This window comes from Acomys minous (genome assembly GCF_964271855.1).
Source record: "Acomys minous genome assembly, chromosome: 1".
NCBI classification, from domain to species: Eukaryota; Metazoa; Chordata; class Mammalia; order Rodentia; family Muridae; genus Acomys; species Acomys minous.
The window spans coordinates 147786417-147800583 of NC_140483.1; the positions used below are offsets into that span (position 1 = coordinate 147786417).

The 14167-nt window shown below is 42.5% G+C and overlaps 1 protein-coding gene across 1 annotated transcript; it reads left to right on the plus strand.

The window, feature by feature from the left end:
• Window positions 1-2347: 2347 nt before the first annotated feature.
• Window positions 2348-12485, plus strand: LOC311605087 (protein NipSnap homolog 3B). The gene is made up of 6 exons (XM_084795381.1): window positions 2348-2500; window positions 5846-6056; window positions 7996-8154; window positions 10240-10389; window positions 11466-11552; window positions 11639-12485. The coding sequence occupies exons 1-6, from the start codon at window positions 2441-2443 to the stop codon at window positions 11713-11715; spliced, it is 744 nt and encodes a 247-aa protein (XP_084651507.1). The 5' UTR covers window positions 2348-2440; the 3' UTR covers window positions 11716-12485.
• Window positions 12486-14167: the final 1682 nt, after the last annotated feature.

Genomic DNA, 14167 nt, shown 5'->3' on the forward strand with positions numbered 1-14167 from the left:
CATAAACACTTTGGTGGCTGGACCTTGATAGTTAGCCTTGAGAGGAGGAAATGGCCAAATAAGGGAATGAACCATAGGGGCTAGCTTTAGGAATGTAATCTAACGGGGTTTTTTGTTTGGTTGTTTGTCTTTGTTTTTTTTTTGGTTTTTGTTTTTTTAAGCAAGGCAGAGGAGTTGGGGGTGAAGGGGGGCAGGGAACAGGGGAGAGAAAGGCAAGGGCTCCTAGAGGCATGTTTGCCATGCTTGGGCCCGCTAGACTCCCTCCACAGCTCACCTGCTTCTGCACAGTTGCCCAAGTCTAACCTTTGGACAAAAGCAAGCAAGAACGCAACCAAGGGCATTGTTCTGTTTGCCAACATCGTAAGTCAACCGTCCTGCAACTGACAACCTACTTGTTATTTGAGATGGACAAATGTATTTTCACAAAAGTCAAACTAAACGAAACATAATCGTGTGATCAGAAAAGCTTTACACGAGGGTATGAACAATATAAATTTAAGCACTCTTATGATAGTGTTTAAAGATTAATATACATATTACTTAGAAGTCATCAATTTCACCAGGTGTGGTGGCTCAAGCCTTTAATCCCAGCATTTGGGAGGCAGAGGCAGGCAGATCGGCGTGAGCTTGAGGCCAGCCTGGTCTACAAAGCAAGTCTAGAACTGTCAAGATAACACAGAGAAACCCTGCCTCAAAAATCTTAAAAAAGAAAAAAAGGCATCAATTCAATTGATATGCACCCTAGAGCATTATATGCACATAAGAGAGCCAGCAATTCAGTAGACATGTAGTCTATGAAATAAAAATGAAGACATGACCACTCCCGGGTATGGCTGAGGAGAAGGTTTTTATTGTAGATATATGAGGGACAGAACAGCCAGAGGTACCTAGAAGGGTCCAGACTAAACAAGGCCAGCCAGATAGGGCATAAGAAGGGGGAGAGGGGAGGAGAAGAAGGTGGGGGGTGGGGTGAGAGAAGAGAGAAGGAAGAGGATTAAGAGAAGCCAAGGACCAAGAAGAGAACCAACAGAGCGTCTAGCCAAAATGACTTAGGTTATAGAGGAAAGGGAGGGTGGGGGAAGGGAAGGGAAGGCCAGGGGCTGGAGCGGTTTAGAGGATTGGGATGAGAAGTGCTAAGGAGTCGGGCCAGTGTCTGCTTTGATATGTTGATAGGCACCTCCAGTTAGCCATTTGCCCCCTTTCCTTTGAGGTGTGTGCATAGGGCAGAGTTCTGTGGACTGCTCAGAGCTTCTGGTAACTCTAAAGCAATGTCTAAGTTACAACGAAACACACCTCCTTTGGTCCTAACAGGAGGGAATAAAGCACATTATCAGGCCTTGTGATGATTTAGTCAAGAAAAGTCATAGGTACCATATTCTATTTACAGTTGCTCCAAGTGTCAAAATCTCTTTAAACCCATCGTTACTTAAAATGTTTGTCTTACACACACCTTAGATGGCCATTTAATATCTACATAAAGAAGCATGTCTGTTTTTCAATAACTTATCTTTAATTTTGGTGATGTTTGCTCTATGTAATGTATGTATTTGCTAAGCATAAAATCTTTAGGGATTTAATGCCTCACAAGGTTTCCAAAGTTTATGACACTAAAAAGGTTCTTAATCCTTGATGACCAGTAAATAATGTATCTTAGTGCACATTAGTAAGGTGGCCAAGAGGCTGTTTCATGAGGAAAATTATGAAAAATATTGCAAATTCATTAGCTATTTAATGTAAACAGAACCACCGATAAAGTCAGTTTCTAAATCTTAGTCTCTCAAGCGAAAATAGTTGGAAAATCATGAAACCTAGAACATGTTTAATGAATAACAAACACACACTAGAAAAATATAAATACTACATGAAGTTTTTCTGCGGGCCAGAAACCACAGGTCGTCAGAGGTCAACTTTCACTTCGCGCAGATTTAATCTGCCTCCTCCTGTGACTTCAGGCCTGCCTGTCTGTCCACTGTTCTGGTCTTCAGGGAATTTAAGCCATGTTCATTTGGAGCCTCCCAGTATTGGGGTGGGGGTACTCTGAAAAAGGTGAAAGCTTGCTAATGGTTGCCACAAGGCCACTCCAGCCCAAGATTTTAAAGCATCCACGCCCTACATTTTGGAGTGTTAGCGCCCCAAGGGGGATGAGCTGGCCGCCCAGGATGTACACTAGCACCGAGCTTAGCGCTCAGCTCTTCACTAGCACCACGTGGGCTAGCACTTTGTAGCACAAAGGCTGAACAAAGGATGGGGCGAACACTACAGACCGCTCCACTGGCTTCTGGAGCGAACGGGGAGAGGAGGAGCCGCGCCGCCGAGTTCCGCCCTTGGGGGTGGGGGGGAGGAATCTAACGGAGCGGCGCACGCACGGCACCAGGAAGCGGGAAGGCGTGAGTCCCAGCACCCGGCGGCAGCGGTCTCCCTGAGCGATCCAGGCTGCATCATGCTCGCACTCCGAAGCGGCCTGAGGAAGGTGCTGACCCCGCGGGCACTGGCGCCTCAGGTAGGGGCTGCGGGGACGCGCGATAGCCCCGCACAGCAGGTAGACGCTGTGCACTAACGGGGTTCTGGGAGGTGGGCGCGGTCTGTAGAGATCGTGAGCTGTGCTGGGGGGGGGGGGGGGAGGGAATGGGCGGGGCCAATGAGGGAGGTGGGCGGGGTCTGTGATGCGTGTGACGACGACGCTGCGAGGTGGGCGGGTCTGTGGGGTCGGAGAGTGAGTTGTTTTCGGGGGAAATGGGCGGAGTCTGTTGTTGGCGGGCGAATCATGGACGGGGGCGGGGTCTGTGGGGCGCGCGAGAGCAGTACTGCTACGTGGATGCAGCAGTGGAGAGCAAGTGTACGCCCTCGCCCTTTCACTCGCTGGCAGAGCCCAGCCCTGGTATGTCTAGGCAATGTCTTGGTACAATCAGGAGCCAATACCTCCTGAGTAAAGGCATCCAGCGCTTGAAGAGGTACCCGCTTGTCAACTCGCCTCCCTGGACATCGGACAGAGGCCTTTTTCTGGCCAGGGGCATCCATGAAGCCCAGGCCATCATCTCGTTGTTGCAGCCAACATCATGGCAACTGCCATTCATTGAGGTCTTACAGCCACTGCCTGAGTGCAGGTGTTCTGTGGAGAAATTTGGACAGGAGACCAGGGTTGCCTTGGGAGCATCCTGCCATGCAGTTCAGAGGCAGGGTCGGCGAGGGCGGGGGGAGGGGGCGCGGGTCCTCTCCAAGAGGACCACAGCCCTGGAGCCTAGTGAAGCTGGTTGAGCCGGAGATTCATGAAAGGGAGCAAGGGAGCCAGCTTCAGCTGTTGGCTTTGGGCTTGCGATTTGGAACCCGTAAGTTCTTGACTTTAACGTTTAGGAAGAGTTAAGCTGGTCTAGGGACAGGCTTTGTGGTGAACACTAATGAAGAACATAGTATCCATACAGCCTCTGCCCTCACTGTCTTCCTAATACAGTTGTGAAAATGCTCCAATTTGGAAAAAGGGAACATCAAGCAGATTTCTGCTCTGGCACAGTTGACCTCAGTGCTTAACACAAACCTTTTCAATACAGATTTCTTTTTTTTGTTTTTGTTTTTCGAGACAGGGTTTCTCTGTGTAGCCTTGGCTTTTTAGACCAGGGTGGCCTCGAACTCACAGTGATCCACCTGCCTCTGCCCCCCAAGTGCTGGGATTAAAGGCGTGCGCCACCATGCCCGGCTCATGCGCCCCCCTCCTGGCTCAGATTTCTTTAATGTGTACTTTCTGTGTGAGAGATCATAGTAAAAGTATTTTCCATAAATAATTTATTTCTACTCTACAAATACAAATTCCTTAAACCACTCTAAAAGATTTTTTGCAAGTCTCTCTTCCACGTTTCATTTTTTATGATCTTGTATGTTTTTAAGAGTTTAGATTTGTTTGTATGTGTTCACCATGTGCAGGCCTGGTCCTTGAAGAGGACATTGGATTCCCTGGGACTAGAGTCACAGGCCATTGAGAGCCACCATGTAGGTGCTAGGAGTGGAACCTGGGTCCCCTGCAAGAGCCACAAGTGCTCTTAACCACTCTCCAGCTTTTATTATGTATTTTAAACTACAGGTGTGAGGCAGCTATTTAGAGTGTGGTTACAAGCACAAAAAGCACGCCTACCACACACAGGAGCACCGGCAGGGTTTTGTTTTTTGTTTTCTTGGTTTTTTGGGTGTATGTGTGTGTGAAGCTTAGTTATTTGTGACAAGAGAAACATAACTCATAATAATAATGAGTGAAATGAGCTCCTTGGGTGATTCTATTAACCCTGTACATAGCAAAAATTCATATATTATTGTGTCCTGTAAACAAAAATAGAGTTAAAGCCTATTGCTTTTATTATTCATATAGGTGATTGACGTAATCCCTGATTTGGTCATAGCTCTACTTACCAAAGTAGTCTTGCATATTTTTCTGGTTTAATCACTTTCACGAAATGGATACAAACTAATTCACACCACTTAGGATGGTGCTATAAATTAGAATGCTGTGTGTGTGTGTATGTGTGTGTGTCTGTGTGTGTGTGTGTGTATGTAACCATACACAGGTAATTTATGGCAAGGTCTTTTTAGTTCTTAAGTCACATGAAGATTTTCATACAGAACATGTGACCATCAACCTGATATAATAACTGGGCGCATTAAGTGCCCTGCTTCACACTGCATCTGTCTTCTGAGACTGAGAAGGATCCTGCAGGTGTCCAGGCAGGGAAGAGAATCTTCAAAGAGATGAGAATAAAAACTCAGTTCACATTGACTTCGTCAACCTGGATCTGACTGTTGGGGAGTCTAATGTCTGGTAGTTCATTGTCAGCATATTTAAAACACAGTACAATTTGGGGGGAAAGTTTTCGGGTAACAGCCATTCCAATTCCAGGTGCCCAATACATAGAAACACCTTTACAAAGTACATGTGACCACAAGGGTGAGTTCTATAGCTTAAGGGCCTAGAATCTGGTGTGGTTTCTGACCTCTGCATAGAGGTCATCGGGCTGTGAAGTACCTGTGACCTCTCTCCTAAGGACGGGTTTAACTGGAGCTCAAGATAACAATCCAAGGAGGGAAAGTCTGGAATAATCATTCTGGGGGGTGTGGGTGAGGTCTGTCACCACTGATAGCAAAAAGGTCAACAATTGAGGAGAGGGCCTCTGAGTGTTTAACATTCCTGTTCCCTAATGCTCCGTGGGCGCAAGGACCTTTGGGCCCCAACATGAAACTAATGCTTCAGAGCACTTACGTGTCCTTGAATTCTCCCTTGTCCGCTTTTATACAGCCGTCCACTATATTGTAAAGCAATACTAGTGGTTCATGGTATCCTTTTTCTGACCAGTAATTTACTTCACTGAGTATTTTTTTTAAGTTTAGATCTAAATGATAATACTCTTTTTTTTTTTTTAGGAACCCAAAAAGTCTTTTGCTAATAAAGATTTTCATTGTGTCTGTCAAATAGACACACATACAGAATTTGCAAGCTTCTTTTAAATGAGTAGTCCTATTGACTATCAGTTTTGACTAAATAAGAGAAAACTCCCAAGTTATGAGGCTCCTGATCACAGTTCCCTTGGAAACATGATCACAACCTTGGTGATTGTGGATCGGCAACTTTTTGTGAAAATGGGCATAAAGACGGCCTCCAGCTAGCAAAGAGTGACTGTACACTCAGCAGCCTTAAAAGCAGTTACCTCTGTTGCCATCTCTGCATGAACCCAACTGTCTATAAAGAGTTGACCAGAGAAATAGAAATATGAATTATGAGTCTTCTTTGTGTCCTTCATTTCCAGGCTCAAATACATGGTTTTAGCAACACGATGAATCTTGTTTAAGTGTCCCTTGTCTTTTTCAGGCACAGTCACCTTTTGCTACAGGCCCCAGGCAAAGCGACGGGACATTATATGAATTCCGGACCTATTTACTCAAGCCTTCAAAGACAAAAGAGTTCCTAGAAAACTTTAAGCAAAATGTTCACCTTCGGACCGCTCACTCTGAATTGATCGGATATTGGACTGTAGAATTTGGAGGCAGAACGAACAAAGTGTTCCATATTTGGAAGTATGGTAAGACACACACAGCTCTGCTTCATACAGAATGCCCATTGTTAGGTGGTCTGTGAAGCTTGGCTCTCCAGTCTGTGTTACTGTACGTACACACAGGCTACAAAAATAACATTTTTAAAAGCAACACAGTAACAAATCCAAGTTAGTTTAGCCATCACTCAATGGTCCTTTTGTATCCGCCATTTGACTCTGAGGTTAGCATGTATTGGAGCACATTGTCTCCTTAAACTCTCAAGTTGATGAACTAACGTTAAATCTCAGTCTTAGAATGGTTTGTTGGGGGGAAAAAATCTTATGTAAAATTAAAATATGTGCTTGCAAAAGTCCAAGTAAGTGGAGAATACAATGAAAGTATCTTATTAATAAGAGTTAGAACTGGGTATCAGCATTTTAGTTCTTATTATTTTAATGATTTTTTACATTTAGAACCTTTGAGAAGGCATCCAACCATCAACTTTAAAGCTTCTCAACTCTAAGATTTAGTGATCTTGTTAATTCGTGATTTAGCAGTCACTTCTGTTTTTGAAGTTCTTCTCAGTTTCAAAGAGTTTACTGTCTTTTCATGCTGGAGACGACATAGCCACAGAAAGGAGAGCAAGTCACAAGAACCCATGGAGTTTCTTACTCTTGTGTCTGGTATTAACAGTCCACATCAGGACCTGAGAGTACCCAAAGAACTCTTTTTTTTTAAATACTTTTATTTTATTACACATATATAAAACAAACTACATACAGCAGGGAGAACCATGTGACAGTCATGAGAATAATAAGTTCTATACATGTTACATTCATAGTGACTTGGCCATCTGCATTCGTCTCGTTTGAAGTAAGTGTCTTTCCTGTCTTGTTGGGTCTAAATTTCTGAATGAGATTCAATATCTATTCTATCTCAACTCTAAGAGCTTAACTTCTTTAGCTTGATCTAAAACGATCTTGTTCCCTAACCAACTAAGCTTGGTTGTAAAACTATACTATCTTGTCTTCAGTGCCTCGCAGAGACTTGAGAAGGAGTAAAACTTAAATTCGTGAGTGAACCAGCAGTGTGAGTTAGCAGCTTCCAAATTGCACAAATTGACTTAAGACAGTTTACTGCCTGACCAGTCACCCAATACACTTTATAACGTTGGAGCCTCATCTTCAGCTTTCTGGCCTAATATCTCTGCCCAAAGAACTCTTAAATCATGTCACTTGGGTTTGTCCATCAGTGTCCAAATTAATAATAATAATGATGATGATGATGCTTTACTATGAAAATTGTTCATTCTGTACCTAACGTAGCAGAGTTTGAGAGTTTTTATGTTATAATAGATCAAGTCTCACTAAAATTAATCTATGCTTCAGATAGTATGCAAGTTAACACATGACTAAGAAAACTAACAAGAGGGTGAGAACCAACACCATTTTCGCTCACTGAAAGGACAATGGGCTTAGTGGGTGCATTTTCGTTTCACTTACGTTGGAATTTGGTCAGAGTCCACTTTGACTTGGTCGTGTACCATCTCAACTGGCACCATCAGGTAGGAGCCTCAGCTGAATAACAAGGATTTGCATGTGCCAAGTACTGAGTGCTGAAGTCTACTCTGAGCCCAGAGGATTCATTTCATCCTCCCCACAAGCCTGGAGGTAGATGTCATCTCATTTCCCCATGTCGCAGGCTGAGGAGCATAAGGTACTTAACTCTAGTACGCCGCTGAGTGGGACAAGCCAGGAAGCCCGTTCAGTGAGGCTACAATAGTTGTTTCCATCCCTTTTACCATGAATAACTGTTGAATGACTTGATGCAGATATCACATCTTTGCATGTGGATCTTCCCAAAGCCATGACCCGGTATTCTCGTGTGCTGTGGGTAAAGTGTTGCCTCATTTGGGTGAAATACAAGGAGGAGTAGATAATTTTAAATAAAACAATATAAACTTTCCTCCCTTCTTTTCTACCGTAGACAATTTTGCTCATCGAACTGCAGTCCGCAGAGCCTTGGCCAATGATAAGGAATGGCAAGAACGATTCCTCATTCCCAATTTGGCTTTCATTGATAAACAAGAGGTTGAGATTACCTACCTGGTACCGTGGTGCAAAATTGGAACACCTCCCAAGGAAGGTGAGTAAGTCTTAGCCACTGAAATAGTCCAGAAGGTAAGCGATTAAAAAAAAAAAAAGTGTCACTAGGAAATAGCAAAAAAAAAAAAAAGAATTATTTGATTTATATAGAAACAGTGCTGTGACTATTGCGATAAAAACCAATCTTAATTTATTCTTGAAATCTGAGAATTAATTAATGAAGTATTTTTCCAGTGAGAGAGAGAGAGAGAAAGAGAGAGAGAGAGAGAGAGAGAGAGGGATTGATTTTGTTTGGGGTTTTTGTTGTTGTTGTTGTTTTTTAAATGCATATAGGTGTTTTGCCTATATGTCTGCCTGTACACTGCTGGCATGCCTGGCACCCGTGGAGGCCAGAAGAGGGCATCAGATCCCCATGGAGCGGGAATTAGAGACAGCTGTGAACTGGCATGTGGGAACTGAGAGTTGAACCCAGGTTCTCTGCGTGAGCGGTACTCTTGACTACCGAGCCATCTCTCCAGCTCTTCCAAACTAAATGTTATGGATTGAGGCTTAGTTGCAATATAGGAAAAGTCTATATAAAATTAAGGAAATGCAAACTTTTTTTCACTTACTCATTTTTAGCGTTGAGACAAAGTCTCATGGCATAGGCCAGGCTGAACTTCAACTCACGATTCTCCTGCCTTACACTCTCAAACACAGACAACTATAGACTTTGACTCTCATGTCTATTTAAATAATAGAAACATTTAAGTACAAAAATGCTTCCCACAAATTACAGTATTCTAGATTAAGTACATCGCCACTTATGAAATGGATTGTCTGGAGGGAGTGAATTAACTGACACTGCCAAGGTGTGCACTGTAGCTAACCTTTCTGTCGTCCTCTTGCTTGTTTCTCAGTTTGAAAATAATTCCTTAGCCAGGTGGATCGCTGTGAGTTTAAGGCCAGCCTGGTCTACCAAGTGAGTCCAGGACAGCCAAGGCTACACAGAGAAACTCTTGTCTTGAAAAACCAAACACACACACACACACACAAAAAGAAAAGAATTCATTATGATATGTTGTCATTGTCTTTTCCTCCTCCTCCTCCTTTTAGTTTTTTGACTTCGGCTTTCTCTGCATAACTTTGGCTGTCCCGGGACTCACTCTGTAGACCACGCTAGCCTCAAACTCACAGAGATCCACCTGCCTCTGTCTCCCCGAGTACTGGGGTTACAGAAATATGTCTTCTTGCTGATGTAAAGAGATTGTTATCTCAATCCAGTCTTAAACAAAGAAGATCAGATTATAAAAGCACAAGATTGAGTGCAGACAGAAACTGCAGCATCTTCCTCCTGGGTGTTTCCACCATAGAGACCTCCTACTAGACTGGCTAAGCCCGCCCCCTGTGCTGCACCTAATAAACAGGCTGAGGTTTGAGCTGGTGGTAGCAGCAGTAATGTTACAGACTCCCGCCTGACCCCAGCTTCATTGTATGTGTCTGTGTGTCTGTCTTTTCTTCATTCCCTTGGTGCCTGTAGCCTGGGTTCTGGGACCCCAGCCACAAGGGATGCAACATTTATCTCCTTAAGTCTGCCCTTTGTTCTCAGCACCATCCAGACTTAGTTGCCATCTCTTGAAGTGCCAAGTCCTGACATTTCAGAAAGTCAGATATGACTTCAGACCAACTCTTTTCTTGCTATTCCTGTTAGGATAGACTCTCAAAGGAGGAAATTACACAAAAAATGATATCTCCCCTCTCAGAATTGACAAGCAGAAGGAAAAGTAGGAGATCTACAGATACTTCTTTCTTTTCTTGTAGACTTAAAGAGCTCAAAATTCTATTTTAAGAAAGAGTATCTGATATCAGGTACATTGATAAAATCCCAGATTAAAAGTATTTAATGTAATTGTTTATATAGACCTTCTATTTCCCCTCAGTTATTAAGGTTAACCTTAAACATAGACAAGAACGTATAAACCTAAAAACAAGGGGAAAATGCAAAGAATTAACACATAAATCTGCATAACTCTGTATATGCAGATGACTCTTGAAACACGTAGAGTCGCCTCCCACTCCTAGAGTCAAGCAAAGAAAATTGCTTGAATAGTGTCTGTTAACATCATTATCTTTCTGCCAATTGTAGGAGTCTATGAACTGGCTACGTTTCAGATGAAGCCTGGTGGCCCAGCTCTGTGGGGTAATGCGTTCAAAAGGGCAGTAAACGCCCATGTTGATCTTGGCTACTCTACGCTAGTTGGTGTTTTCCACACTGAATATGGAGCCCTCAACAGAGGTACAGCTCTTTATTTCTGTAAGGCTGCGATGAGTGCTGGGTTCTTGGGTATTATTTTTTTAATTATGATTTTAATTTTGAGGGATTTTTCTAATTGTAAGGTATGAAGACACTGTTTTTATCTTATTTTTTTTTTAATTGCAAGTACTAGCACCTTTTGGAGCTATTTCACAAGTTAACTGCTATTTAGAAACTAGAAGAGTTTTTAAGAAAATATTAATTCTTTTCTCTTTTTTTCTAAAAGTCTTGCTATGGTTTATTTCAAAATACATTATTGGAGTAAAAAGAGTGTTTATGAGTGAAAATATAAGAATACATTTTTTATAAATGTAAAAATTATGGAAAAAACACAAAAAAGATTTACCTGTTTTTCATTATTGGAAGTAACAGTGTTGTGTGAATGACAAGGGAATGCAAAGACCAGAGAATTGTTAGGTATAAAAAGGCAAAAACGGTGTGTGTGCATGGCTGGTGATAGCTTCAAAGTACTCCAGTATGGACAGCGAGGCAGTACTGCCATGGTGACCTGAGTTTGATCCCTGGCTCCCAAATCAAAGCTGGCTGCAGTGGCACCATCTACAATCTCAGCCCTGGGAAGATGGAAATAGGAGGCTGGCCAGCTAGTCTAGCCAGAGTGTTAAGTTCCAAGTTCAGTGAGAGACCCAGGATCAGAACAGTAAGGAAGAGATCAATTGTAGAGGACACCAGGCACTGACCTCTGACTTCCACCCACATGCGCACCCACACACACACACACACACACACAACCAGGGTCAGGGATGTAGAGCAGAGGTAGAGTACTTACCCAGCACTCCACGCCCAGTACCACACACATTTAAAAAGACCTGCTTTAACATTATAACTAGAATATAATATACACACGCATGTGTACATATATGCAGATAACAATTAAAAAGAGTGCATACATTTGAAAGAGAGAAAGGAGGCTATATGGGAGGGCTTGGAGGGAGAAAGGGAAGGGTGAAAACAGGCAATTATAATCTCAAAATTAAAGAAAAAAAAACCGGCCTCTTATAAAAAAAAAATTACAACAAACTCATGTTTTGCTTCTGCAGTCCACGTTCTGTGGTGGAACGAGAGTGCAGACAGTCGCGCCGCCGGGAGACACTGGTCTCACGAGGACCCCAGAGTCGTGGCTGCTGGTGAGCTGTTTCATTAGGCATGAGTTATTTTTAGAACACATTTGATTCGGCTGATAGCTTCATTGTCTTGTAAAATGTCTCTCCAGTTCGGGAAAGTGTCAACTACCTAGAGTCTCAGCAGAACATGTTCCTGCTTCCGGCCTCGTTTTCACCACTCAAGTAGTTTCCTGCCTAGGATCCAGCATCTGGTCCCTGATGTGAGGTGTGCCTACAGTGGATGCCTCCTGTCTCCCAAGAGACCGTCCTCTCTGTTGTCTGAAGGAGGTGGCGAGTGACTCCGTCATGCCCTCTGCATTTTCAAGGCTCCCTGTGTCATGTACTACCAGAAGTACCAATGCTTCTGTTCATTTTCCCCAAGCCATTTCATATCTACTGGACATCAGTAAGAGTCGCCATTACTCCATGATCCTGGTACTTTATTGGGTCACAGTATCTTGTCTTCTGTGATTTTATGACTAATTGCTATCATGTACCCAAATGATGGTTTTGAAATTTTTTGACTGGAAATATTTTTAAATTAGTTAAGTACAGTGTATGTATCTTTTTTTCATGTTTTTTCCTGAAAAAAAAAAAAGAAATTTTTTATCATATTCATTTTTCCTGAAACTTAAAAATATTTTTTACCCAGTAATGTTTACTTTGTGATATCAAATGGGATTGATACAAGTAATAAATCTGGTATTTGTCTTTATACTTTAAAGAAAAGTACAGTATCATGTCATCTGTATTAATTATGGTTTTACATTAATTATTAAGCCAGAGTTAGAAAATAATATATTCTTGAGACTTGTTACTGTATAATATGGTTTTAGCATGTTATTTTTACTACTTTTAACTTGACCTTGATTTACTCAGAAAGATTACGAGACATTTATTTCAACCAAGTCTTTATAATTAGGGAAATCTTTAACCTAATAAAAGCCTTCACATCCATTCTGATTTTTCAAGTGTGTCTTGTATAATTACATCCTTTTATCTGGAGCTCTTCCTGTGTTGCATAGGGTAATGACACCGTAATAATGTGACAGCTTCCTAGTAAGTGTTAAGTTACTTAGTGGAATAGCATGCTGCCTGGCTGAAGGCGGGTCCTGTAACACCACCTCTCAACTGTCCACAGTATGAGATGGTACTTAGGAAGGAAGCTGTGCAGTTCTCAGACACTTGTCTCAGTATCTCCAGGCAGAGTTCAAGCATGGCGACATTTATGTGAAATAGCTGGAGCTTGCTATGTGCTTTACCAATACGTAAATTGGCAATTAGAAGATAAAAATGAAGCCAGTCTCAGAAAGACAAACATCATGTTTTCTCTTATGTGTGGTTCCTAGATTTCCTATGTGCAGAAAATCATGTATGGCTATATGAGATGAAAGTAGAAACCAAACTGTCTAAGTGACAGAGGGTGCTAGCGGGAGCAGAGAAGAGTGCAAAGGGCAGAGGAGGGTCGATGGAGAGGAACGTGACTCAGTGTACAATGTGTGCTTACGTGAAAACTTCCTTAGGTAGCACAATGCCATATGCAATGAATGTATACAGTGAATTTTTCATTGTTAAAAAGAAATCAAATGAAGAGACTTGATACCCTATGAGCCTATACAGGGGGAGGAGGTCCCCCTCAGTCACAGTCATAGGGGAGGGGAGTAAAGGGAAAATGAGAGGGAGGGAGGAATGGGAGGATACAAGGAATGGGATAACAATTGAGATGTAATATGAATAAGTTAATAAAATATATTAAAAATCAAATAGACATCAATAAAAAATTCTAAATTTAATTAAAAATTTAAAGCTTAATATAAAATGGATATTTTCTAATATATTTTTTATTGATTATTTGGGAATTTTAAACACACAACCCAGTCACACTAACTTCCCATTCCTCCCAGGCCTACTCCCCAACCCTTGTGCCACACACACAAAGAAAGGGAAAAAAAAGAAATACACCAAGTCCAATTTATGTTGTCAATACACTCATTGGAGCATGGTCAAACTCACAGTGGCTATCCTCTTAAAGATAACTGAGTCTTACCCCTACCCTATGAACTTTCAAACTGTTGAAGAGTTGCACTTCATCATCCCTGTCACAGTTATTAAAGACCCTCTTGATGGCTTCCTGTTTATACTGTTTCTTTTTGGGGAGGAGTGGGGAGTTGTCACAGACCACAGACACCAACATACCCTCGCGTGGTAACACAGACTGTGAGCATCAACATGGCCCCTCTGAGTAGCATGGATGATGGATATGGACACCAACATGGCCTTTGGCCTCCAGCAGCAGCACAGACCATGGAGGTCTTTTGAAGAGGCCTCATCCAGAAAAGGAGCAGTTCTCCATATGGAACATGCTGTCTTTACTCAGAACCAGGGCAGTCTTGTGGCTGGGCAACGTGCTTTAGGGCTGAGTCTGCACAAGGTCCAGGCTGCTACACACCACCCTGTCAGCCCTGCTCAGCAACAGCATGGTCCCCATCCACCACAGCTGTGTTCACACATTTTTCACACCACTAACTCCGCCTCTCTCCTCCGCAGTTCTGCTGCTCAGTTATGCCAACCTCCCCAACCTGTCCATCACATTTATTCATCAAAGTGGCAAATTGCAGACTGCAATTTTTCATCCAAAA